Raw genomic sequence first — 23,826 nt, forward strand, 5'->3', positions numbered from 1 at the left:
GTCAGAAAAAATTATTTAACTAAGAATGTCAACTTTATTAATACACTTTTGAATATGGAAACAACCCAGCACTCTTGGATCAATAGCCCTCAAAAGCAAAGACTTTCTATAATTAAAACAAAATGTCGCCCCTTCTTTTGCGATGTTCTTCAGGAGGCAGCAAACACTTATCGTCGTTGTCCAGTGGGGGATGCGGCTGCCCCTTGCCCAGCCTGGGGCAGGAGTGGTGACGGGGAGGGGAGGGGAGGGCAGGGTGTCACAACATTCACCCAAGCCCCAGCTGCTCAGGCCTGGGGGGGGGGGGGGCTGCCGTTATATACTTCTGCTGCTGCCCCTCACCGTAGCCTCACTAGGGGTGGGGGATGGGGCTGCCCCTTGCCGAGCGTGGGGCAGGAGAGTTGACTGCAGATGGGTGGGGGGGGGCAGGATGACACGAGTCCGACACTCACCCAAGCCCCAGTTGCTCAGGTGCAGACTCCAGGAAGCCCCCGCGGAGTCGGAGTTGTCTCCCTGTGGGTGCCGGGAGGGGGGCCGCCATCACATGGGCACCTCCTCCTCTCTTCCCTCATCAGGCGCAGCAGCCGCCTCAGCCTGCCGCCGGCCCCTTTCTTGTAGCCAGCAGTGGCAGCGGCCGGTGAGGTAGCGCAGCCCGGAGCGGCAGGGCAGCCGCCAGCTGCCCAGGGCACAGCAGGGACGCTCCGGGGAGGTGCGCGGGGGAAGCAGATGGGACTGTGGGGAAGACACGGCCCCGAACATTGGTGGAGCTGGGCCCCCGGGCCCTGAATATTTCTGGAGCACAGGCAGCATGGGCCCATATAACTCACCGCCCCTGCACAGCGTATTTATGCAAGTTTTTCAGTTGCAGAAATTTGGCCTGTATTTATTTACCTCTGAAAAACACCAAAAGTTAGATTCTGACTGTGTGGACACATCATCTATTATAGAAACCACATTAGAACATTTACTTTGCTTACTATAGATGGGATTATAATAAAAATGTCATAGGAAAGATTGGAATGGTTACTCTAGCCTGTGTTCTTGCACATAGGTGGTTAAACCATGGGAATTGCTGAGAGCAGATTTAATCGGGCGATATCCAATACCACAGAAGCGATACCAGTAGGTACTGGCAGCTACAGATGATTTTTCAAAATAGGTAGAAGAATTTCCACTTAGAACTATGACAGCACATGAGGTGGAGAAGAAGACATGTGAAATGATATATTAACATGGCTGTCCAGAGCAGATACTGGCAGATCTAGGTTCTGAATTGAATCATGAGGTAACAGTTTACATTTGGTGTTATTTTCACTGTATGGTCAATTACACACTCATGGCCGTGTGACAGGGGGCTGTTAGCAGCTACAAACTGAGCCCTTTGGAAGCCAGCACCCTGGTCACAGAGAACACCCGGGCACCGGGTGCAGTTGGAGGAGGAGGGACTGAGTAGTTTGGGTTTGGAAGGGTAGAGGGGATCACTTGCATGGGTAGGGAGCCTGATGATGTCTCTAGCTCAGCACTGAGAAGAAAGCAGCAGTATAAAAGGCTGAACCAGGGAGCAGGAAGGGGGCTCCTCATAACTGCTTCTATGTTGTAATGCACCATAAAAGGTAATAAAGACACTTGGTGGAGGTTCCTTGACAGACTGGAGGCTGCTTAATTCACACAGAGCTCTGCCAGCCTGGGGTTGCGGGAACTGATGGGGGAACCCATTCATAGTTAGAAATTTTAAAATGAACATTGCCTGAAATCTCTTCATGATACTTCATGCTGTAAATTGTGAGTGACAACATTTTTTTATGTCTTGTCAGATAGTAAAAACCATGTTGTATATTAACCTATTTGCCAACATATTTTCCCATGTAATAACACAATAATGTTGGATAAGAAACCACAGTAATTACACATAATTCAGTGAGAAATAGGGAAAGGAACGCAGATATTTCTGAAGGAAATTTTAGGGAAAAATTATCTATTTTTAGATTAACATTTCCCTGTGTTAAAAACTAGGAAAAACATAGAGCTTCAGCTGCCCACACCACCCAGACACCAGCAGACTAGATAAAAACACAAATGAATCCATCACGAGATCATTTCAGGGCATTTACTTTCAAATAATCAAGGTAAGTTTCGGGCACACTGCCGTGAATGGCATATTGTGAGTAAATCTTCAAAACTGAATTATGACATTGAAAATGTTCATAACGCATCACGTTTAAAACAAACAGTAGTCCTAGCAATGCCATGCAAAGTTTCTTCCCTCATACTCCACTCAGCTAGCTCTTCAAGGTATTAGGTTCAATGACTAATTTCAAGGATACAGATCAATCAGTCACTATTTTTCCAGAAAGTGGTGGACAGAGCCCAGAGGAATTGTGATGAATTTCCTGGAGCAACTTTATATTCTTTGTACTCTAAACCTCACATGACAACAAAAACATCACCCTTTCGACTGATTTGTGGCCGAGAAGAAAGGTTTCCCAATAAAGCTTCACCAAATTTCATGTTATGTGTCATTAAGTGCCAGCGTCTTTACTACAATTAAGTTAATTTGTGATGATTCACAAATTTTGCAACAGAAAAGCTTCAAAAACAGACTCCAAGGAGAAACTGCTGATCTTAAATTAATATGCAAACTAGATACCATTAACCTGGGTTTGAATAGAGACTGGGAGTGGCTGGGTCATTACACATATTGAATCTATTTCCCCATGTTAAGTATCCCCACACCTTCTTGTCAACTGTCTAAATGGGCCATCTTGATTATCACGACAAAAGTTTTTTTTTTTCCTCCTGCTGATAATAGCTCATCTTAATTAATTAGCCTCTTACAGTTTGTATGGCAACTTCCACTTTCTCTTTATGTACTTATATATATATATCTCCTTACTATATGTTCCATTCTATGCATCCGATGAAGTGGGCTGTAGCCCACAAAAGCTTATGCTCTAATAAATTTATTAGTCTCTAAGGTACCACAAGTCCTCCTGTTCTTTTTGCGGATACAGACTAACACGGCTGCGACTCTGAAACCCCTTCTCTATTTCTTTATCAAACTACATTTATTGTGTCCTTATAACCAAGAACATGAAGAGCCCAGCAGTACATTGAAAGCAACAGTGGACACTGACAGTACATTGCCTGTAAATAATATTTCTAAAGAAAAATACACTAAAAATGGAGATTGTAGAAGAGATTTCTATGTATAGGAAGATAGCATTTGAGGTTGGGGACTGTATTTTGTTAATTGATGTGAGAAAAAGAAAGGAAGGGTCATATCTTGATTACCGATGACATGTAGCTAGAAAGTTAAAAATCACATGATTTAATGCTGACAGAAGTTCAAAGAATATTATATAATCTTGTGTGAGTTAACTGAAATATATTGCTTAATGAATTCTATCATTTTTCACCTATTCATTTTCAAAGGTGTAGTGCAGGAGGTGGGTGTATGTGCCCTGCCTCCCAGAGAGAACCAGTCAAGACAATAAAGAAAGGAGGAGAGAGAGAGAGAGCAGCTGCACATGTGTGTAGTTGTGATGTTTATGACACACGTACATTGTAACTGAACAACCCCGTCTGACAATTTAATAATTTATTTTGTCAAGATAAATATTTTGGATTTCTTGAAATTCCACAGTTGAAATACAAATGACGTTATACAGAGAAGTTAAACTTCAATATAGATTTGAGGGAAGAATCAAAAATAAATGTAAATAATTCCATTTCTAAAAATACATTTAGATGCTTGTTTCTGAAATACTGTTGAAATGTAAATTGAAATATTCTTGTGTATTTTCTAAATTAGAATTATCTTTTTTCTTTTCTATTTTACATTGAGATTTCACAGGGCTAGAAAATGCTGACAGGAGTGAATGACCCCATCACCCACCATCTGCTGCCCCTGGGGCAGGGGATGGGGCAAGGTGAGGGCTGGGGGTTGCCAGGTGTCCGGTTTTCAACTGGACCCTCCAGTGGAAAAGGGAAACTGGCAGCGTCCGGTGAGCACAAAAACTCCAGTAGCTGCAGTAACCGCCCCCACCACAGGGGGGCGGGAGGAGCAGCAGCGCTGGGGGGGCCAGTCTGTGCCGCAAGGTCACTGTCAGGGACCAAGATTCCCCCCGGCCGGAGCCTGGACCGGGCAGATGATCAGGGGAGCAGCGTTTCTACCCCCAGCATTGGAACCGGGATTGAAATAAGGGCGGAGCGTCCTGGAGAAGGTGTCAGTGAATGTGAAGAGATGGGACCCGTCAGTCACATTGTAAAACGAGACCTCGCCCGCCTCATAGTCCAGGAAAATCCCCACCCGGCTGGGCCGGACGCTCACGGGGAGGGGGGTCGGGGGGTCGGTGAGGGCCGCGTATTCCCCATACCACTGCCACATGGCCCAGTATCCATTCTCAGGTGTGAATGTGACCCACCCCTTCCTGCTCACAGATTCCCTACAAACCCCCAGAATCCATCTCGTCTTGTCTCCCATCCCCACCTCCCAGTAACGCCTCCCGCCCGCGAACCCCGCAGCGCCCAGGACACAGGGACAAGGATCAAATCTCTCAGGCTTGTCGGGCAGATCCTGGTGCGTGTCTCCGTCTCTCACACGTTTCCGATCCTCGGACAGGACGAGGTGGGGATTTGCCGTATCTGGATCCAGAGTCACGTCCACTGGGGAGAGAGTCACAGAGTCAGGGCCGGGGGCAGGGGCCCCCCATTTCCAGCACAAATGGCCCAACTTGATGATCACTTTAGATAAGCTATTACCAGCAGGACAGTGGGGCGGGAGGAGGTATTGTTTCATGGTCTCTGTGTGTATATAATGTCTTCTGCAGTTTCCACGGTATGCATCCAATGAAGTGAGCTGTAGCTCACGAAAGCTCATGCTCAAATAAATTGGTTAGTCTCTAAGGTGCCACAAGTCCTCATTTCTCTGTTGTTCTATCACTGTAGTCCCCATTTCCCTATTGTTTGTCCGTATAATCTCTGTCTGGTTCTGTGATTGTTTCTGTCTGCTGTATAATTAATTTTGTTGGGTGTAAACCAATTAAGGTGGTGGGATATATTGGTTAGATAATCTTGTTACAATATGCTAGGACTGGTTAGTTAAATTTCAGTAAAATGATTGGTTAAGGTATAGCTAAGCCGAACTCAAGTTTGACTGAAGACTATATAGTAAATCAGGAAGTAAGGCGGGGAATAGGACAGGGAATGGGGATGGGGGAATTGGAATCATGTTTTGCTAAGAGGGGGGAATGGGAATAGGGAATGGGAACAGGGACACAGGTAAGGCTCTGTGGCATCAGAGGTGGGAAGGGGAACACTAAGGAAGGAAACTGGAATCATGCTTGCTTGAAGTTCACCCCAATAAATATCGAATTGTTTGCACCTTCGGACTTCGGGTACTGTTGCTCTCTGTTCATGCAAGATAGACCAGGGAAGTAAGCAGGTGAAGGAATAAGCCCCCTAACAACGAGAAAGGCAGGGGATGGGGCAAGTCATGGGGGCAGAGGGGCATGGGGAGAGTGGAGTCAGGGAGCAGAGGTAGTGAAGGGGGATGGGCACCAGGGGAAAGGGGGCAAGAGGAGGGGCAGGTGCCAGGGAGATTGAGGGGGCTGAACAGAATGGCAGGAACAGGGAGGGCAGAGGAGGGAGGGACAGGCACCAGGGGGCAGAGAGGGGTGAGGAGAGAGGCGGGGGCAGATGGGTCGAGGGAACTGTTAGGAGAGGGGATCGAGGAGGGGCAGGAGACAGAAGGTCAGAGTGGGGCTAGAGGAGGGGTGGGCACAGGGGGATGAGGGAAGGGGTGGGTTTCGGGGGTCAGAGAGGGTGGCAAGAGGGATGAGTACAAGGCGGGGCTGAGGGGGGTGAGAAGGGCAGGAGCCAAGACAGCAGAGGAGGGTGAGGGATGGGGAGGCATGAAGGGGAAGAGGGGGTGAGGGCAGTGGTAGGCACTAGGAGGGCATGTGGGGGGCGAGAGGAGGGATGGGAGACATGGCAGCAGAGGGGGAAAGGGGAGAGGTTCACGCCAGGAGGTAGCAGGGGGGTGAAGTGATGGGTGGGCTCCAGGGTGCAAAGGATGTTTGTGGGAGAGGGGCAAGTGCCAGGATGGTGACGGGGGAGAAGGGAGGGGTGAGTTCCAGGGGGGCAGAGGTGGGGACAGAGGGGCAGGGATCAAGGGGAGCAGAAAAGGGGTGAGAAGAAGGGTAGCAGTGAGGATAGAGGCAGGGGCCAGGTGGGAATAGGGGTGAGGGAAGGGTAAGGGAGGTGCGGGAGCCAGGGGGCACAGGGGCATAAGAAGATTGGCAGGTGCCAGGGGGGCAGAGGTGGGTGGAGGGTAGGGGCACATGCCAGGGAGACAAAGTTGGGGGGAGAGGGGCAGGGGCCTAAGGGAGCAGCAGGAGTTTGGGGTGAGAGGGAGGGGACAGGATAGAGGCAGGGGTCAGGTGGGCACAAAGGTGGAGGGAAGGGTAAGGGAGAGGCAGGTGCCAGGGGGAGAGAGGGAGGTGAAGGGGGGCAGGAGGGAAGGTGAAGGGGGCAGGCCCCAGGGAATCTCTGTTGCTCTGGGGCTGTGTGTGGCTGGTTTGTTGCTAAGAGTAGGTTGCTGCCATCCACACACACACTGGGGGTGCAGCCCTGCCCCACGGGGCGCAGCTGGGACTCTCCATGCGAGGACATGGGCAGGGTATCTGGGCTTGCTGGAAGGGGGATGAGACTTGAGGGGTGCTGGGGGGAACAGGGGCCATTGCTAATGAGGCTGGGGCAGTGGGGAGGGGAGGGGGCATTTCCCCACTTGCTGCCCACTCCATCTGGGATAAGCTGCACCAGGGGCCAGTCCCAGTTCACACCCGCGCAGCGCATCTGCACTAGGGGTTTTCACAGGGGCACCGACATGGCTGAGACACTGCTGTGCCAGAGGCCATAACCCCCCCCCTCACTGGGGTTATGGATCAATAATTACAGGGTCACTGGAGCAGGGGAGCTGGATTCTGGGTCTCCCAGGTCGGGGCCTGACCCACTGGGCTGCAGTCAGTCTCGCTCCCATGCTCTGGTCCAGTGCCCATGGCAGTGTTTAGACACGATTCAACAGGAGAGACTGAGGGAGCCCCACATCAGACACCTGGAGCCCAGTAGTTCCAGCCCTTATCTGAGGTGGGGAGACCCACATTCCAATTCCTGCCCCACATCACCCGGGGGGATTGAACCGGGGGCTCCCAGCTGAGGACCTTGCCACTGGGCTAAAGGCTAGAAGGGAAGCGGCAGAAACTATTCAGCAAACTTGACAAGGATTCAGGAATAGTTTCAGTTGACCTAAAATATAATTTTTCAGCAAATAAACTATTTGCCCCCAAAATTACACCCAGCTCTATTTCAAATGTGTCCCAACAACTTAGGAGTCCAAATCCCAGTGACTTTCAGTGAGTGACTGTCAACACCCCCAGAACCTCACAGGTACAGCCAGGCCAGGCTCAGGACATCAGCTATGAAACACTCCAGAGCTGCTGTTAAATTTGCCCTTGGTAGAAAAATTCGCCCTCGGGCTCCCATAGCTCTTTACTGAAGGCAGCAGGAAGAAAGATATGGCCAGTAGTAATTAGACACTAATAAGGAGCTAGTCTGAATGAGAGATACCTTAAAAGAGACTAGCTGCAGATTTATGTGAATTCAGGGGACATCTTTACCTGGTAGTCGTGGACTATTTTACGTAACACACCAGGATGATATAGAGCAACTGAAGGGCACTTTTGGTCATTTCAGGGTTCCAGAAGACCTTGTGACAGAGCATGGACCACAATTCAGAGAAGTAGAATTTTATTTATCTCAACAAAATATGATCTTCCTCATATTACGAGAAGCCCATATTACTCACAAGTGAATGGAGAGGCTGCGAGAGCTGCACAGACAGTGAAGAATATCCTTCAGCAGGAAGATCCATTCTTTGCTCTACTGAGTTATAGATCAACCCCAATAGCAGCTACTGGATATAGTGCAGCACAACTCCTGATGGGAAGACAGCTCAGAACTACCCTCCCAACTTTGGAAAAGAATCTATCTCCAAAGTTCCCAGACATGGAGAGAGTAGCCAAATCACATAAAAAGGCAAAAAGAGCTTGCAAACACTTTTACAACAGACATCACTCAGAAAACTACCGGGGCTAGAACCTGGTGACCATGTTTGTGTCAAACTGGATGGAGAAAAAGAATGGAATACTCCAGCTGTTGTAAAAAAAGATAATTCAACACACAGGTTGTATGTGATCAAGACCAAGAGAGGAGAGTTCAACAGAAACTGTCAACATCTGCAGTTTGTTCCTCAGAAAGAACAATCAACTCAGCAAACTCTGCAGATGGTGGATGCAGAACAAGAACATGACTCAAGGATTCCAGACTGATCACAGTCAGATAGTGGAACTAATGGACAGCCAGATGACCAACCTGTTAACCTGTTTGGTTCATGCAATTAGAAGACCAGTACCATTCAGAGACACCTAACAGACTGATCTGCACTGAACTTCAAAGACAGTGCGATAATGCAAATATTATAAATGGTAGAATGTAGAACTTAAAGGGGGAGATGTAATGGAACGCTAAACTGTAATATGCTGTTCAACCCCTAGGTAGCGCTGTGTGTAAAATACCATATTTAAGCTGACCTCAGCCATACTTGGCAGAACATTAAAGATTTTCTGATGAACACATCTGGTGTGTATCTGGCTGAGAGGGAAGCTCTGTAGCCAGCCCATATCTGCTACACGACCATCACACCAATGATGAAAGCCCAGTGCTATTGACTACCTCTGCTATGGCCAAAGAGTTGTTCTGAACTGTGACATGCTGAAGACTATGTGGGATTTTACCCATGACATAAGCTACATAGAAAGATGGGGAATCAAATTCCCAGACTCTTCATACTTCAGTGATGAGAATAAAATTATGACTAAGGGCCTTGCAGATTTCCTTGTGGCAGCAAGGCAGGAAATACCCCCCACCTCATCCAGGCTGCAGAACATAACCAAGTGTCAGCCATGGTCAAGACCTACCTATGAATACAGGTTGGCTCTGGGGGTGGGAGGAAATGTATCAAGAGGGCTGGCCCTTTTAAGGGAGTCAGGGACAAGACTACCTGTGACAGGCTCCTGAAAGGGAGTATGAGACAACCCAGACCAAGCTTGAAGTCATTAAATCCCTAGGTGGCTACTTGATAGTGAAACAGCTAATAAGCTAGATAAAGATAAAGTTACCAGGGCTCAGCTGAAGGGATCCTAGGGACAGGAAGGTACTGAGGAGAGGAGCTCACAGGAGAGCTCACCATAGCAAGGAGCCTAGAAGGGGTCCTCCTGGAGCATTGGTCCCCAAACTGTGGGTTGTGTGGAACATTTGGAGGGCATGGCAGGGACTGGACCAGCCTCCATGGGTGGCAGGAAGGGAACGCCACCCAGCCCTGCTCTGCCCCCAGCTCCACTCCGGCCCCACCATAAGCCCCAGCTGCAGCTCCGGCCATGGCCTCAGCCACCGACTCCTGGCCCTGTTCCAGGCTGCGACCCCAGCTGCAGCTCCAGCCCCAACCATGGTTCTGCCCCCAGCCAAAGCCCCCAGTTCCTGGCCCCAACTGCGGGTGCATTCCCACCCACGGCCCCCGGCTCCTGGCCCCAATTGCAGTCCCGTTCCTGGTCCTTCTCCCAACTGCAGCTCTCAGGGTCGGGGCACAAACCAGGTAAGGGAGGGGATGACGAAAAATGGTTGGGGACCACAGTCCTAGACAGAGGAGCTCCCCTCAGGGGGAAGAGCTGCCAGAGATGACAATGACAGCAGCAGCTGTAGCAGGACAGAGCCCAGGAGAGCTGCCCCCGGCTGGAGAAAGTTGATGCAGAGAATAAAGGCACAGCCTGAAATTACCCCAGCTCCAGAAAAGAGGGCTAGAGTCATCTGATTCCAGGATGGAAAAATCCAAGCCCAGCTCTGGGAAGGAGGACTGAGGACTCCTGACTTGAGGACAGTGAGGAGCTTGAGTGAGAGCTGGAGGCTGGAGCAGAGTGAAGGAAAAAAATTTATTTTGGGGTTTACTTGGACTCAGAGCAGACCCCAGGAGGGGATTTTCTGTCAGATCTTTTGGACTGTGAGGTGTAATTTAAGGAGTGCTGAAGAGGGTAAACTGAGGCAAGATGCTTGCCAAGACACCCTGAAATGGCAGAGGGTTCTATCAATAATAACACTCACTGCCCAGCACCTGAGGTCTGCATGCAGCGCGGGGCCTTCCCCATTGCACACGGGGACGCTGGGGTGCAGGGATCCCTGGTTACTCTGCCCCACACATTCACCCAGCGACTCCCCCGAGCTGCCGGACCCGGGTCCCTGGGGTCAGAGCGTGGGCAGTCGAGTGGCAGTGACCGGCCGGGGCTGCTGGGGTGGGTGGCAGGAAAGGGTTAATCCCAGCGCGGTGGCGCTTTGCTGCCCGGCCCTGGCTGGTCTCTGCCCTCTGGGGGCAGCACAGGGCGCGTGTCTCTGAGCAGGTCCCTGCCCACTCGCCCGGCCACTTGCCCAGACCCAGAGAACCCAGGTGCCGGGGGAGGAGCAGCCCCAGCAGCGCCGCATTGGCCCTGGCACGGGCTGAGCCTGCGAGCGCAGCACCAGAGGCCGCGGCGGGGGGGGGGCTCAGCCATTGAGAGCAGCAGGGTCCCCCCCCACCCGCAGGGGAGGGGTCGGCGCTGGGACAACAGGCCAGGCTGGGCCAGGGGCTGGGAGCTCTGGCAGCCAGCGCGGGGCCGGCACCAAGGGCCCTGCTGGAGACCCTGGGCCTGGCCAGCCGGGAGCAGCCAGCGAGTGACTCAGGGCCTGGGGCCCTGCCCAGGACGGGGTTTCCGGGGGGTGACAGGAGGCTCCCCAGGGGCTGCTGATCCCCTAGAAGGAGGCACGGAGGTGACTGGCTCAGGATCCCCACAGGCTCAGGGGCCAGGGCTGTGGAATGGCCCAGAGCCCAGCCGTGTTCAGGGTCCGGTGGGCACAGACTGGGCTGGGCTGGGGGCAGCGAGGGGGGAGGGGAGCAGGGATGTGCTGGCTCCAGCCAGCCACAGAGAGGAAGCTGCTTCCCCCACAGCCTGGGGTTCCTGCTCCCCGGAGCCCTGAGATCCTGGCCCTGCAGCCGGCACCCACTGCGCAGCCTCCATCGGCCGGGACAGACACACCCAGCTTGGCCCCTTCGACTGCCCCCTGCTGGGGGGTGGGTGGGAAGAGAGGAGCGGTGGGGGTAGGATGAAAGGGCCAGTTCAACTATCACAGACCGAGCTCACTGAACCTTCCCACTCCCCCTCTCCTCGGCCTTCACTTCTTCTCTATGCATCCTCGCTGTCAGGTTTCTGCCTTTCTCCCCGGTCTCTGCACTGAGGTTGTGGGGAGGGGTTTGGATGGGGGCAGCTCACGCTCAGACACTGTGACAGGGTCACACTCTTGTGAGTGAGTCTCACTCACTGAGCAGCAAACCACTGACCCAATCTCACACTGGGCTGTGCTCAGAGCAGACGAGGGGCCCGTAGGATTCAGCTGGTTACCCAGTAACACACGGCTCAGGTCAGACCTCAGCAGCCAGACCGGCCCCTCCTCCAGCTCAGAAAGCTCAGCCAAGCCTTGGCTAATGGGGGCTGGGGCAGAGCTGAACGGTGGCCACACAACACAGCCCTCACGTGTCCCAGGAGCGAGGCACAGACATGTCATCCATTACCAGTCTGTGCAGCTCCCAGCACAATGGGTCCAGTCCAGGCCTCACAGCACCTGGCTCAGGGACACCCATTAACTCAGCCACGGAGGGGTCAGGATGTCACAGTGATGGGGCCTGGTCAGACACCTGGGCAAGTACCAGCAGGTGGCTGTAAGTAGGAGGCAAACTGCCCAGCACTCAGCGCATCAGCCTCCAGCTCTCACACAGCTCCAAGCCTGTCAGCTGGGTGCAAGTGTGTCCTGGGGTCCCAGGCTCTGTCCAGATCCCCAGGCACAATACAGCTGAATGTCCCAGTACACGCCACTCACCTCCAAATCTCTTCAGCGCTTCCCTCATGTCAAGGGAAATTTTATACACGTTCTTCAGGTCAGTAGAAACAGCTTCTGGTTCCTGGAGTTTCACATTCTCACTCCTATGAAGAAAACGTCCCATCATCACTCAGCTGCTCTGTGCACACGTCATCCCAGAACCACCACCAAGAATATAAGAGCAATGAACATAGGAAATACACCTGCTCAATGTGCTTTTCACATTCTGAAAGGAAAAAGAGAATCAATGTCCTGTATTAACACAATGTGCATAAAACTGAGTGAGTCTCACTCTGGGCATCAAACTTTCATCTTGAAAATAGATCAACCCTCCCAGGCTTAACTGTTTTGAACACTTGTTTCATATATTTAGGGGAGACAGGAATTTAGCTCAAGGGTTCTCCCTTCTAGGGACAAAACCCATCAGTATCTGTGTTTATCACCTGTGTTGGGGCCAATGTTCTGGGGTCAGAGCAGTGAGGGGTTTAGCTCAGTATCATTTTTGTATTATCCATTTAATCTCCCACGGCCTCACTGGGTCTCCATGAGGAGAATTCCCCTCTAACATGATCTGCGATATTTGGGAACTGATGGAGCCCTTAGCCTCATGTTCTGTTTGTCAGTAAACCACAGAACATATTTCCTCGAATTGTTGGAATCCAGACCCATGGATCTCAGTTATAATTCTGGATGGGTGGAGAATTTTGATGCCGTCTCACCTTTAGCAGCTCGACAACTGGTTGCTGACACTTCTCCTCTATCTCTGTGATCAGCTGCTGCAGAGAGGAGCTTTGCTGGGAGAGCTTGGTTACATTTTTCTGCAGTCTCTTCAGAGTCTCCGTCTCCTCCTCCTCCAGGCTTTGCAGAAGCAGCTGTTCCTCCTCTCTCAGCAGTGTGTGCAGTTTGTTAAATTCACCTGCAATCATCTCTCTCTTATTCTTCACTTTCCCCTTGAGACAGAAAAAAAGGAAAGGCACAGAGAAAACGTGAGCCAGATGGTGAGTTACATGGACTGGGCCTCTGTCCAGGAAGCAGGTGATATTAAAGCAGTATCAGGTTTGTCAGGATATTTACTTCTTTGGAAAACATACCATAAAGGGTTTCATTTAGTTCAGAGTTAATATGGCCAGTTCCATAGCGGGGTTGTCTAGGGTGCTTTGTAAAGATGCAGTATGTTATTGAAGGTGACATGGGATGGACACAGTGGAGTGGGGAGAAATCGAGGGGACAGTAAAGATTTACAGGGGGCTGCACAGGGCGTCTCTGGCGGGATTTGGTGCCTAGTGCTGGGAACTCAGACACCCGGGGGAGCCGTCACAGCAGGATGTGAGTGATGCTCCTTCTTTGACAACCAGCTCCCAGGGCTGCAAAGTTCAGGACCTAGGGCTGGTGCTAATAGTCCTTTGGGTGCCATCCTGGGGCTCACATGGATGTTGGGCACCCAGGGCATTGTCAGGGCTGGCTTTGGCCTCACCCAGCCAGCCGAGTGCCCCATGCCCATGTTCCCAGTGCCCCTGGGATCGCAGCCTTTAGGGAGCCCTCTAGGCTCACAGAGCAGTGGGTTGCTGATGCTAGCTGTGTCCCCACCTGCTCTCTGAAGGGAGCCGTGGGAACGATGCTGAGCCGGTGCTGATCCTGGCAGAGGAAGGGGCTGGCTGCTCTGCACTGGCCTCTCTAGCTCCCCTACAGCTCAGCACAGAGGTGCTGGGTTACCCTGGGGTGAACTTTCCCCCCAGTGTGATTCGGGCCACAGTGATGTTGGGGAAAGTCCCTCTTCCTCTCCCTGATATGCCAACAGGGCCAGGGGCTTCAGGAACTTCCCCAGCCCCTGTCCCCTGCCCCCAGAGCCCTCCTCCCTGAAACCCCAGTATGTGAGCCCCAGCCCTTCCCCCCACCAGTCTGTGCCCTGTGCTGACCCCTCTCCCCTTTCCTGTGCAGCGCTCTAACCCGTCTGTCTGTCCATCCGGCTCCCTGTGTGGTGGGGGAGGGGCTGTGCTCAGTGTCTGTGTCTGAAGAGGCAGCTGCTTGAGCGCTGTAATGTCCACATCCTACCTCTGCCCCGGCTGACCCGAGCCCCCAGCTCAGCCCTCCAGCACCCCTGGGCCCCTCTGCCAATGGGCTTTGGACACCGACCCATTCCCCAGACGACCCTCACCCCACCCTTGGGAGCGCTGCAGCCACCATGGGGCACTCAGACAACTCGGGTACAGCCCTGACAATCCCTAGATCCCTCAGGAGACCCTCCTGGCACCTGCCCGAGGCTTTTTGAACGTGGCCTGGACCCTGCAAAGGGCCGTGGGCCTGCAGCCTCCTTCTGCTCCTGCCCCCTGGGAGCTGTTGAGTTACAGCTGATTCGAGTGGCGCAGCATTACCATATCCCCTAACATCTCCCCCCATCAGACACGGACAGCGCATCCTTCATGGGGGCCTGTCACCTCCCGGGCCCTGCTCCCGCCCGTGGGGATACTCCCCACCTGGCTCAAGCCCATGACGGCCCCTCTCAGTGGGTGAGTGGCCGCCCCTGCTGGGCCTCATCTCACAGTCGCTGGGGCTGCAGTTACTCTGCACTGAGTGACACTGATCATTGGGCTGTGACCTCTGGTGCTGTAGGACGTAACTCGCTCTCACTGGGCGATAATCAAGGGTTTCAGAACCACCCCAGTGACTGTCCCAAGGTGCAGCTGCCTCCATGGTGCCGGCTGGGATCTTTGCCGGACACATTCAAACCTGGCTGTTAATTGTTATGCACCTAAATCCCTTTTGTCTGAGGAACTGAGCACCAACTGCTTCCAGTGCGGGGAGTGGGAGCTGCTGCAGTTCTGTCCTCTGGAAACCAGCCCACTTCCGCCGGGCTCTAAATACGGCTTCAGATGCAGAACCAGGGGCACCCAGCTCTGAGCATTTCAGCTCTTGTAAATGGCCATTTTTATGTGAATCATGGGACACCTGTTTCTCCTCTCCTCCCTGCTGCTGGCATCTTCCTCACGCCCCCCACGCGCTCTGCAGGGATTTCACTGGAAAAGGCAGGTGAACCGGAACAGACATTTTGTCCCATGGGTTCATCACCTGGCTACAGACGAGCACAGGTGAAGTCACAGTAACAGTAGCAGGTGCCTGGGATGAAGTGGCCACGTGATGGCAAGACAGGCTGTGAAGTGGCCGAGCGCTGCCTGGCTTTACACTGACCCACCCCTGGCTCTGCTCACTCAGGGGGTGTCCACACTGCAGTGAAGGTCTGACAGCACCGTGTGTAGACACACCCCAGCTAGCTTTGATCTAGCGAGCTCGGGTACTGGTAGCTATGAAGCCACAGCAGCACGGGCTGTTCACACCCAACCAGACCCCTGGGTGTCACTCAGGGACTAGCCTGCAGCTAGCTGCTGGGGCCATGTAGACGCCCCTGGGGGCAGATTTTCCACAAAGCTCCACACCTGCCACTGGGTTTGATGCTCAGAAGAGCTCAGCTCCCAGCGTGCCCCCAGCCCAGCCAGCTGAGTGAATCTGAACCTCACCCATGGGGGCAAATCCTCCTCCCAGCTCCCAGCTCCAGTGTCTGGCCCAGGCACTGGGCAGATTCATTGCAGGGACTCTGGGTGCAGGGAGAGAAGAAACAATCTGTTTCCTCCAGGCTGCAGAGAAGCTGCAGAGCTTTGTCATGGAGGCCACTGAAAACCGATGGCTGGAGCAGCCGACACACCCTCCCCATCTGCAGGAGGGAAACAGGATCCATGGAATAGTGAAAACACTGCACCCAGTATGGAGAATTTGCCCCCTCAGAGATCTCAGGGGTGGGTCTGCACCACTGTACAAGGGCCAGGAACTGCCCCTCCCCCTCCGCCTACAGGAGCTGCTGTGCTGAGATCCCCACCAGAGACACAGCCTGATGCTGCCAGCACCCTGGATGGCAGGTACCACAGGCCAGGGGAGGCTGAGTCTCCCCAAACAGGATGCAGCGCCCCTCCCTTTCGAGGCAGGCTGCAGACCTGCCGCCTTTGGAGTCCTGTCTGCGCCTGGCCCGGAGCCCTCGCTCCCGCTCTTCCCCCAAACCCCACAGCACTCGCCGCTTGCCACCCGTCAGCTGTGTGGGGGGCCCCACCACTTGCTCCTCTCTGCCCCACCCCCGTCACTCTTCCTTAAGGCAGGAGGGGGCAGAAAGGAGCAAGTGGCAGGCGAGGGGACAGGGGGGATGGGGTGGGGCATAGGAGCTCCCTCTGGGTGCTCGACCCCCCTCTGCCCCCGACCCTGTCCCGACTCCGCCCCTGCCCCACCCCTCCTGCACCGCCCCATTTCCAACCCCTTCCCCAAAGTCCCCGCCCCAACTCCACCCCCTCCCTCCCCCTATTCCGACTCCTTCTCCAAATCCCTGCCCTGGCCCCACCTCTTCCCTGTCTCCTCCCCTGAGCGTGCCGTGTTCCCATTCCTCCCCCCTCCCTTCCGGAGCTTGCTATGCCGCCAAACAGCTGTTTTGCGGCGGCAACCGTTGGGAGGTAGGCAGAGGAGCGGGGACGCAGCACGCTTTGGGAAAGAGGTGGGGAGGAGAGCTTGGCTGCCGGTGGGTGCAAAGCACTCACTAATTTGTCCCCATGGGTGCTCCAGCCCCGGAGCACCCACGGAGTCGGCACCTATGGGGTAGGGGGAGGACCGAGCTGCAACAGTGAATGGTCAGCAGGGAGCCTCTGGGGAGGGGTCTGAGTGGGAGCCAGGCATGGGGCAGAGCAGCAGTGGAATGTGGAGGGGGGCCTCAGCGAGACGAGGCCAAATGGGGGTGAAGCAGTGAGCAGGGCAATGATCTGGGCACCGGGGAAGTTCCAGCACTCACGCCCGGCCTCCCCAGATGCCGGAGCCCATGGCTGTGCAACGGAGCAAACAACTAGAGCAGATTCATAACCTCATCCTGGAGCTTTACGGCCCCGTCATTCCTGGGAATGCTGCAGGGGGGAGGGCTCAGGGAGGAATAAACCCGGACACCCACCTGCCACTCTGTTGTTTTCTCCTTCTCTTTAGACGTCAAAGCCAGGGCCTCTTTCAACTCCTTCCTCAGAGGGCCCAGGGCTCCCTGGAGTTTCACCTGCAGGAGCACCGTGTGCAATAAACAGCCATTAGTCTGCCTGTCCGATGGGTGGACAGTACTTTCCATATTGGCATTTCATACATGAGCATTAAAATACCCTGGAATTGAGCAGCAGACTTGTCTCTGCCGGCCCCAAAGGCCTCGTGGGGGACTAGAGGCCAGTCTCAGAGTGGGGGCTCCGCTTCGTGCAGACACTCAGGACTTCTCAAAGCCTGTGTTTTAGCTAAAGTTTCCCATCCCTGAGCACAGGCCAGAGGTGAAGCAGCTGGGAAGGTTCTGAACGATCCCTCCTGCCAGTGCGAGTGAAGAGGTTGGGACAGCATCTCGCTCCACTGTACCCCAGACCCACGCCAGGAACAAGACCCCACTGCGCTCTCGTCTGTCTAGGCGCCCACGTGGCCTCCCACGGGCAGCAGCTGAGCACCTGAGCCCGTGCAGTCCCATTAACTGTGCAGGGTGAAGCTGTGATGTGGCTGGAGGTCAGTGAGGAAAAGGGAACACACTCGATCTGGGGGAATGGGCCACCCATAATTATAACTGCTCCAGAGCTGTAATAACCCAGGGCTCTCTTCCCCTTTGACAGCGTGTGATTCATTCACACAGCACAGCAACATGCTCCTGCCCCATCAGCCCCGCTCTGTGCAACACCCATGGCAGCCCCCCAGAGTCCCCTCCTGAGCCCCCCACCAGAGATCTCCCCATTTCACTCTCTCTCTTTTCTCTGAGCCCTTGAGTTATCTCCTCCTCCTCCCTGCCCAAGGGCCCAGGCTGCAGCTGCTGCTGAGAGCTCCTGGGGTGCTGCTGCAGGGAAGCAGGGAGGGAGGGAGGGAGCCAGCCAGGGCTAGTTAGAGACAGGAGGCAGAAAAGCAGCCTTTGCGTCAGAAAAAGAGCTTCGTAAATGAGCAGGGATCAGAAAGGTCACGGGGGGGGGGGGGGAAGGGATGTGGCTGGATTCTTTGACGCTCCACCCACAAATAAGCTCTGCCCATGTGAGTCACCAAAAGGAGACACCATGATCTGTTCACAGTAGATGGTGCAATGTTCAGAACAGGATGGAGTTGCTGATGGGCTCCAAGGGGCTCCTGGGGCCTGGCTCCCCTCATGGGGCTCGAATATACTCCTGGGGTCTGCTGGACTCTCTGGGCTGGGTCCTCCTTTACTGGGGGGAACAGAAGAGGTGGCATCTCCCAAACATCACCCACTTGTGACACCGGAAGGAGGCGTCACTGGCAATAAATGGTGCCGAGCTGCAATTCTCCTCTCCGCTCTCACAGGGGAACGAAATAATTAACAATGTTGATATTTAAATGATCATCCCTGGGCATCTGAGCTCACCCCTCACTGAGGCAATGGGGCCATTCACACCTCTCAGAGCCGCTGTGCCCAGCTCTCTGCATCCCCTACATCTGGGTCACAGTTTTGAGGTTTTCTTCACAACCAAAACAGCTGGAGACTCAGTTTAAAGCAAATTGAAAGCTGAGATCCCGGAGAACACGGCAGGTGCTTCGCGGGAGAAGTGCCAGCACTTCCCGGCTGTCTCTGAGCCCTGTCAGTGAGCACAGAGGCTTGGGCCTGATCTTAACATGACACTTCAGTTGCCCTGGCTATTGTGCTGCCGGGCTGTAGCTGTGCTGTTGAAGCCCCTGCAGTGTCGACGTGGCCTGTGAGTTCCTGGGGCAGAGAAGCAGCTCAAAGAACAAGGGACTTGGAGCAGAAATTTGGGACAGTTCAGGCCAAGCTGAGTGTGTCAGTGAGTCTGGTCCCTGTGGGAAGGGAATTCAGGCCATTTCTCTCCCTTCCTTCTGCAACCCTGGGCAGGGCCCTAACATCCGCCCATGTCCTCCCCTCTCTCCCAGGCTGAGGGCAGGGAACCTCAGCAGCGTCTCATCCCCGGCCTCCCACTCTCCAGGACAGACACGGCCCCAGATGGGTTGGGAGCAATGACATGTTTCTTTAATGTGGTTCCAGAACCGTGTTGTCCACCCAGGCTGTCAAAACCCAACCATGTCAGGACACAGGTGGCCCCAACTTTGTCAGACAATTATAATACCCTGGCGTGTACATCCTGGTGTACAATACATGGTGTACGTCAGCTGTAAGACCCCCCCATCCTCCTAATGTTATCTGGGCTAATGGCTGCAGGAGTCAATATGAGTGGAGCAGGGCTGCTGGACGGGGAAGAGCTGAAGGAGGAGAGAAGAACGAGATATGGCAGAGAAAGTAGAGCAGGACACAGGTACCAGCTGTGGCTTTCAGTGACACTGACGTGCAGGGATGTGTCAGGGTCCAGATTGTTTCGTGTGCAAGCAGGGTGTGAATGAGCTCTCCCCTGACAGCTCGCTGTGGAGGGGAAAAGGCTTCAGGTGCAGACTGTATTTACATGAACACACCAACTCTGCCTAGGTATCCAGCATACAGGGCTGTGTTGCCAAAGTGATCAACTGTGGCTGGTGCTGGATTACAAATGTAAGCAGAGTCAGGATGAGCTCCACCCTGACATCTGGTGGTGAGGTGTGGCAAGTTGTGGAAAAGAACTTCAGGGGCTGATCTCATTTGCATAGGCACACCCACCCGCCTAGAATGAGGCCATAGCTGCCCAAATGGTCATTTTGGCTGCTTTGGGATCCTCAGTGTCTCTGTTATTGGGGCAGGAAGAATAAATTGTTATTACCCTGATTACAGGAACTGTGCTTGGAACTGTACTTGGCCTTTTGTTATGATGGAGGGACTCACCATCAACTAAGTAGCACTCACTAGGCAAGCGTCATGGGTTCCAAAACTCTGTGAATTGAGAGAGACTGGGGATAAGTATTAATTGCTGGTGGTATGGGTCTCTTGGTGAGTGCCTTATGTGCTAATTGTACTTTCTCCTCTCTTCAGTGTGGAATTCCATTAGGAGTCTAGTTATGGGCTGCTGAGCTCACTTTGGGCTAATGGTGCACCAGTGCTGAGATTCCTCTTCTACAAGCTGAATTCACCAAAAAGTTGAACTGACTAAGAGCTGAAATCACTGAGGGTTGTGTTAAGTAGTGGGGGAGCCTGAGGATATATTGTAGAGCAGTTTGTGGGACCGCGGGAGCTGCTTGTGGGACACGGAGTGGAGCCCTATGGAGCTGCAGAGCAGTAAGCTTCAGAGCATGTAAAGTGTCCCTTACCTCTCTTTCTACCCCCACCCCCCATTTCCACCCATTTTGGGAGGTAAAGCTCTGCAGATAAACGATCGAACTCTGGGGCTGCCCTGACCAGGGATAGAGACTTTTGGGTCATTGGACTTTCGGTGATTTCAGGTTGCTGGACTCAAGAACCAAAGGGAAAGGACACGACCCAATTTGCTTGGGATGGGTTTTTGCTCATGGGTTGTGTTATGAATCCTGTTGGTTGTGTTTCCTCAACATAATGCCACATTGTTTCTGACTGTATTTACATGAACACACCAACTCTGCCTAGGTATCCAGCAGACAGGGCTGTGTTGCCAAAGTGATCAACTGTGGCTGGTGCTGGATTACAGATCACTTCGGTATTGAATGTGGAGGTAATGAAATAGTGTTATCTTTACTGTATGAGTAAAGGGCAGCAGAGCAGAATTTAGCCTGTCCTGATTGAGGGGATCACCCTCCACTGAACTGAACTCACTACGCGGGGGGCTTGGATGCCAGACCCCTGTGAAGGTTAAGAGGAGGTGGGGACAGGTGTGCTTTCTGGGAAGTGTGGACTTTACCGAAGAGTCCTATGCATGGTTTAACTTGCTCCTCTCCACTGTTCACAGACAGAACTAATTAAGGCTCTATTCGGAGTCTTCTGTTTTTTAAGTGATCACTAGAGCTGAAATCACTTGATGTGGGACAGCGTTTCTGCCCAGCCTGCTTCAGCAAGGAAGTTCCCCCTCTAAGAGTTGAAAATCACTAAGAGCAGCATAGAACCTCAAGAGACGTGGTTTTTGTGCAAAAAGGGGACTTTTTCTGATTTAAATTGCAAGTGTAGACAGGCCCTGATCTGTAGAGATTATAGCAGAGAAGTAGGTGATGGCTGGCAGGGCGGCCGGTGGAGTGGGCCAGTGGGGTGTGCGGCAGGGTGGTGACACCAGAGCAAGTGCTTGGACAGTGGAGCAACCAAGGTGCCTCTTCCTCCTCCCCCATGCCCCCAGGGTGGGAGGTGAGCTCACACAGATGCATCTCTGAACCCTGAGTCTTCACTGACCAAGGACAGCCACTGTGAGTGGGGTGGGGTGAGGGAGCAGAGAGGGGCACAGCAAAGGAACTTTTGGTTATTGAACTCCAGAACCTGAGGCAGAAGACACTGACCAACGTACACTGGAGAGGGTGTTTTGCTCATGGTTTTATGTTTATGAATCCTGCGTGTGGCATTTTCCTTAATCAATGCCGGTGACTTCCCTCCTCTCATTTAAAGTTTTTTTTCTACCATCGGCACCGACTCTGTGGGTCCTCCAGGGCTGGAGCAACCATGGAATAAGAATAGTGGGTGCTCAGCACCTACTGGCAGCCCCACCGATCAGCTCTGCCCCTGCCCCGCAATGCTTCCTGCCCGCTGGCGACCCTGAGACAAGCTCCTCCCCCATCCTCCCAGTGCCTCCCACCTGCCACAGATCAGCTGTTCAGAAGCTGTTCCCAGAAGCTGGGAATGGGCAACAGGGGATGGATCACTTGATGATCCCCTGTTCTGTTCATTCTCTCTGGGGCACCTGGCACTGGCCACTGTCAGAAGACAGGACACTGGGCTAGATGCACCTTTCGTCCGACAGGGGATGGCTGGTCTTATGGTCTTATGTTCTTGCTGCCCTCTCCACCTGGCAGATGGGTTGCAGGCACACAAAGAGCCGTCAGCCCTGTTCTCTCTGTTAGGTATTGGAACTTGCAGCCTTGGAGCAAAAAAAGTTTGGATCTTTTCCCATTATCCACAACCCCAGTGCTCATCCCCTCTGAAAACCAGGCCCCTTTCGTTTAGGTGCCTAACTTTAGGCAGCCAGGTGTGAATGTTTGTCCTTGTATTGATGGGGGATAAACCTGGTCTCCTTTAGGGATTTAATTAAGCAAAGTCAACAGCATTTCCTACCTTGTACTCCTGGGCAGCCTCCTCAGTGGGAACCACAGTGTGGAACTTGTGGTCCCGGGATTTCTCACACACCAAGCAAATAGTTTCTCCGTCATCCTCACAGAAAAGTTTGAGACGTTCCTCGTGTCTCTCACACAGATAATCCTTTTGCCCTTTTCCTGGTTTTAAACCCAGGTGTTTGATCTTTTGTACGATGCTGTTCAACTGTGTTTTGGATTTGAACTCCCCTTTTTGGAACCGGGCTCTGCACTGGGGACAGGTCAGGGGTGTCCCCGTTCCCTTCTCCTCACTGTACTGGGTGAGGCAGGCTTGGCAGAAGTTGTGCCCACACGCGATAGTCACCGGCTCCGTCAGATACCCCAGGCAGATGGAGCAAATAGCTTCCTCTTGTATTTCCCCTGCTGTAGCTGCAGCGGCCATGGCAGCTGGGTGAGTATCTGTTCTCCCTGCCAGTGGCTCTACACAGTGTGGGCTTATGCTGACACTGGGAGGGGCCGCCTGCAAGTATCTGCTAGTCCCAGCCACAGAAGGAGAAGAAGAAAAAGGAGGAGCCAGGACCGGACGGGGAGAAAACAGGAAAGTGAAACTGAAGGAGAGTAAAAGAGGGGGAAGGTCAGGGAGAGGGCAGGAGAGACGGAATGGATGGAAGTGAGGAGAAGGGATGGGAGAACAGGGGGCAATGGAGAGAGGTGGAAGGATATGAACCAATCTGATGTGTATTGCTGGAAGGCTGGAAGGGAGAGCATATCCCCTGCCCCACAGGCAGGAACTATCTAACCCACCCCAACATTCACTGGGGATTGAAGTGGGGACCTACAGCGCTTAGCACACGTCTCTACAGCTGGAGCTAAAGAGTCAGTCCGTGAAGTTCAGAGCTGTAAAAACCCACAAACCCTGTGCGTCAGCCATCAAGGGATGTGTGTGACACACACTCACCAGAGGGTTACAAGTGCCCTGAGAGGATTTTTTGGCTCCTTCGGGAGAGGGGGGAGCGTCACAAAACTCAGGTAGAAAGTCAGGGTTACGGATGCTTTGGAAATTTCTGTAAATATAAATGCTACAGGACACTAAGGATTCAAAGCCCCTGCCATTTTGAACCTCACTTTGCTTTGTGTGGCAAGCTTTGGCCAAATTCTCCTGTCCGTTGGACAGTGGAAACCGGAGACCATTTCGGCTATGTCTACACTACACAGCTGTTAGCGACAAGGCTGTGTTAACAAAGCGCCATTTACACTTGCACTTGCCACAGCAAAACTTTTGTTGTTTTTGTGTGAGTGGGGGTGTTAAGCACTTGTGAACGACAAAAGTTTTGTCCTTCAGTTGCAAGTGTAGCCTAAGCTACAGCCCCTGAACTCTGCCTTGCCCGCAGTGAGGGCACTCTGCAGGCAGGCCGTACAGCGCAGGCTGGCACTGCCTGATGGCACAGCTGATATTCAATTCCATACAGAAAATGACATTGAAAAAATGGTTAAAGTGGTGAAGTCAAGCATGTAAACACTGTGAAGTGCCAGAGTTAAGGTGCCTGAACAGCCAGATCACCAGCATCAAGAGTCGATAGCTCAGGTTAGAGCATCATAGGCAGGATTTTTAGTGTAGTAACAGTAGCTTTAATTGTCTGTGGGCTCCATGGGAGTGTTGACATTGTCTTCAGTGGAAGCAGAATCAATCCCTAT

At 53.1% G+C, this 23,826-nt stretch overlaps 1 protein-coding gene across 1 annotated transcript; it reads right to left on the minus strand.

Moving 5' to 3' along the window:
- Positions 1 to 2,137: 2,137 nt before the first annotated feature.
- Positions 2,138 to 22,625, minus strand: LOC144275266 (E3 ubiquitin-protein ligase TRIM39-like). Its single transcript, XM_077834460.1, has 6 exons — positions 22,154 to 22,625; positions 16,985 to 17,080; positions 12,732 to 12,962; positions 12,216 to 12,238; positions 12,013 to 12,116; positions 2,138 to 4,662 (listed from the first exon to the last, which is right to left on the minus strand). Exons 1-6 carry the CDS (start codon positions 22,571 to 22,573, stop codon positions 4,103 to 4,105), a joined length of 1,434 nt encoding a protein of 477 aa, XP_077690586.1. The 5' UTR covers positions 22,574 to 22,625; the 3' UTR covers positions 2,138 to 4,102.
- Between the last annotated feature and the right edge of the window lie 1,201 nt (positions 22,626 to 23,826).

The sequence above is a fragment of the Eretmochelys imbricata genome, chromosome 14 (genome assembly GCF_965152235.1).
Source record: "Eretmochelys imbricata isolate rEreImb1 chromosome 14, rEreImb1.hap1, whole genome shotgun sequence".
In the NCBI taxonomy this organism is placed as follows: Eukaryota; Metazoa; Chordata; order Testudines; family Cheloniidae; genus Eretmochelys; species Eretmochelys imbricata.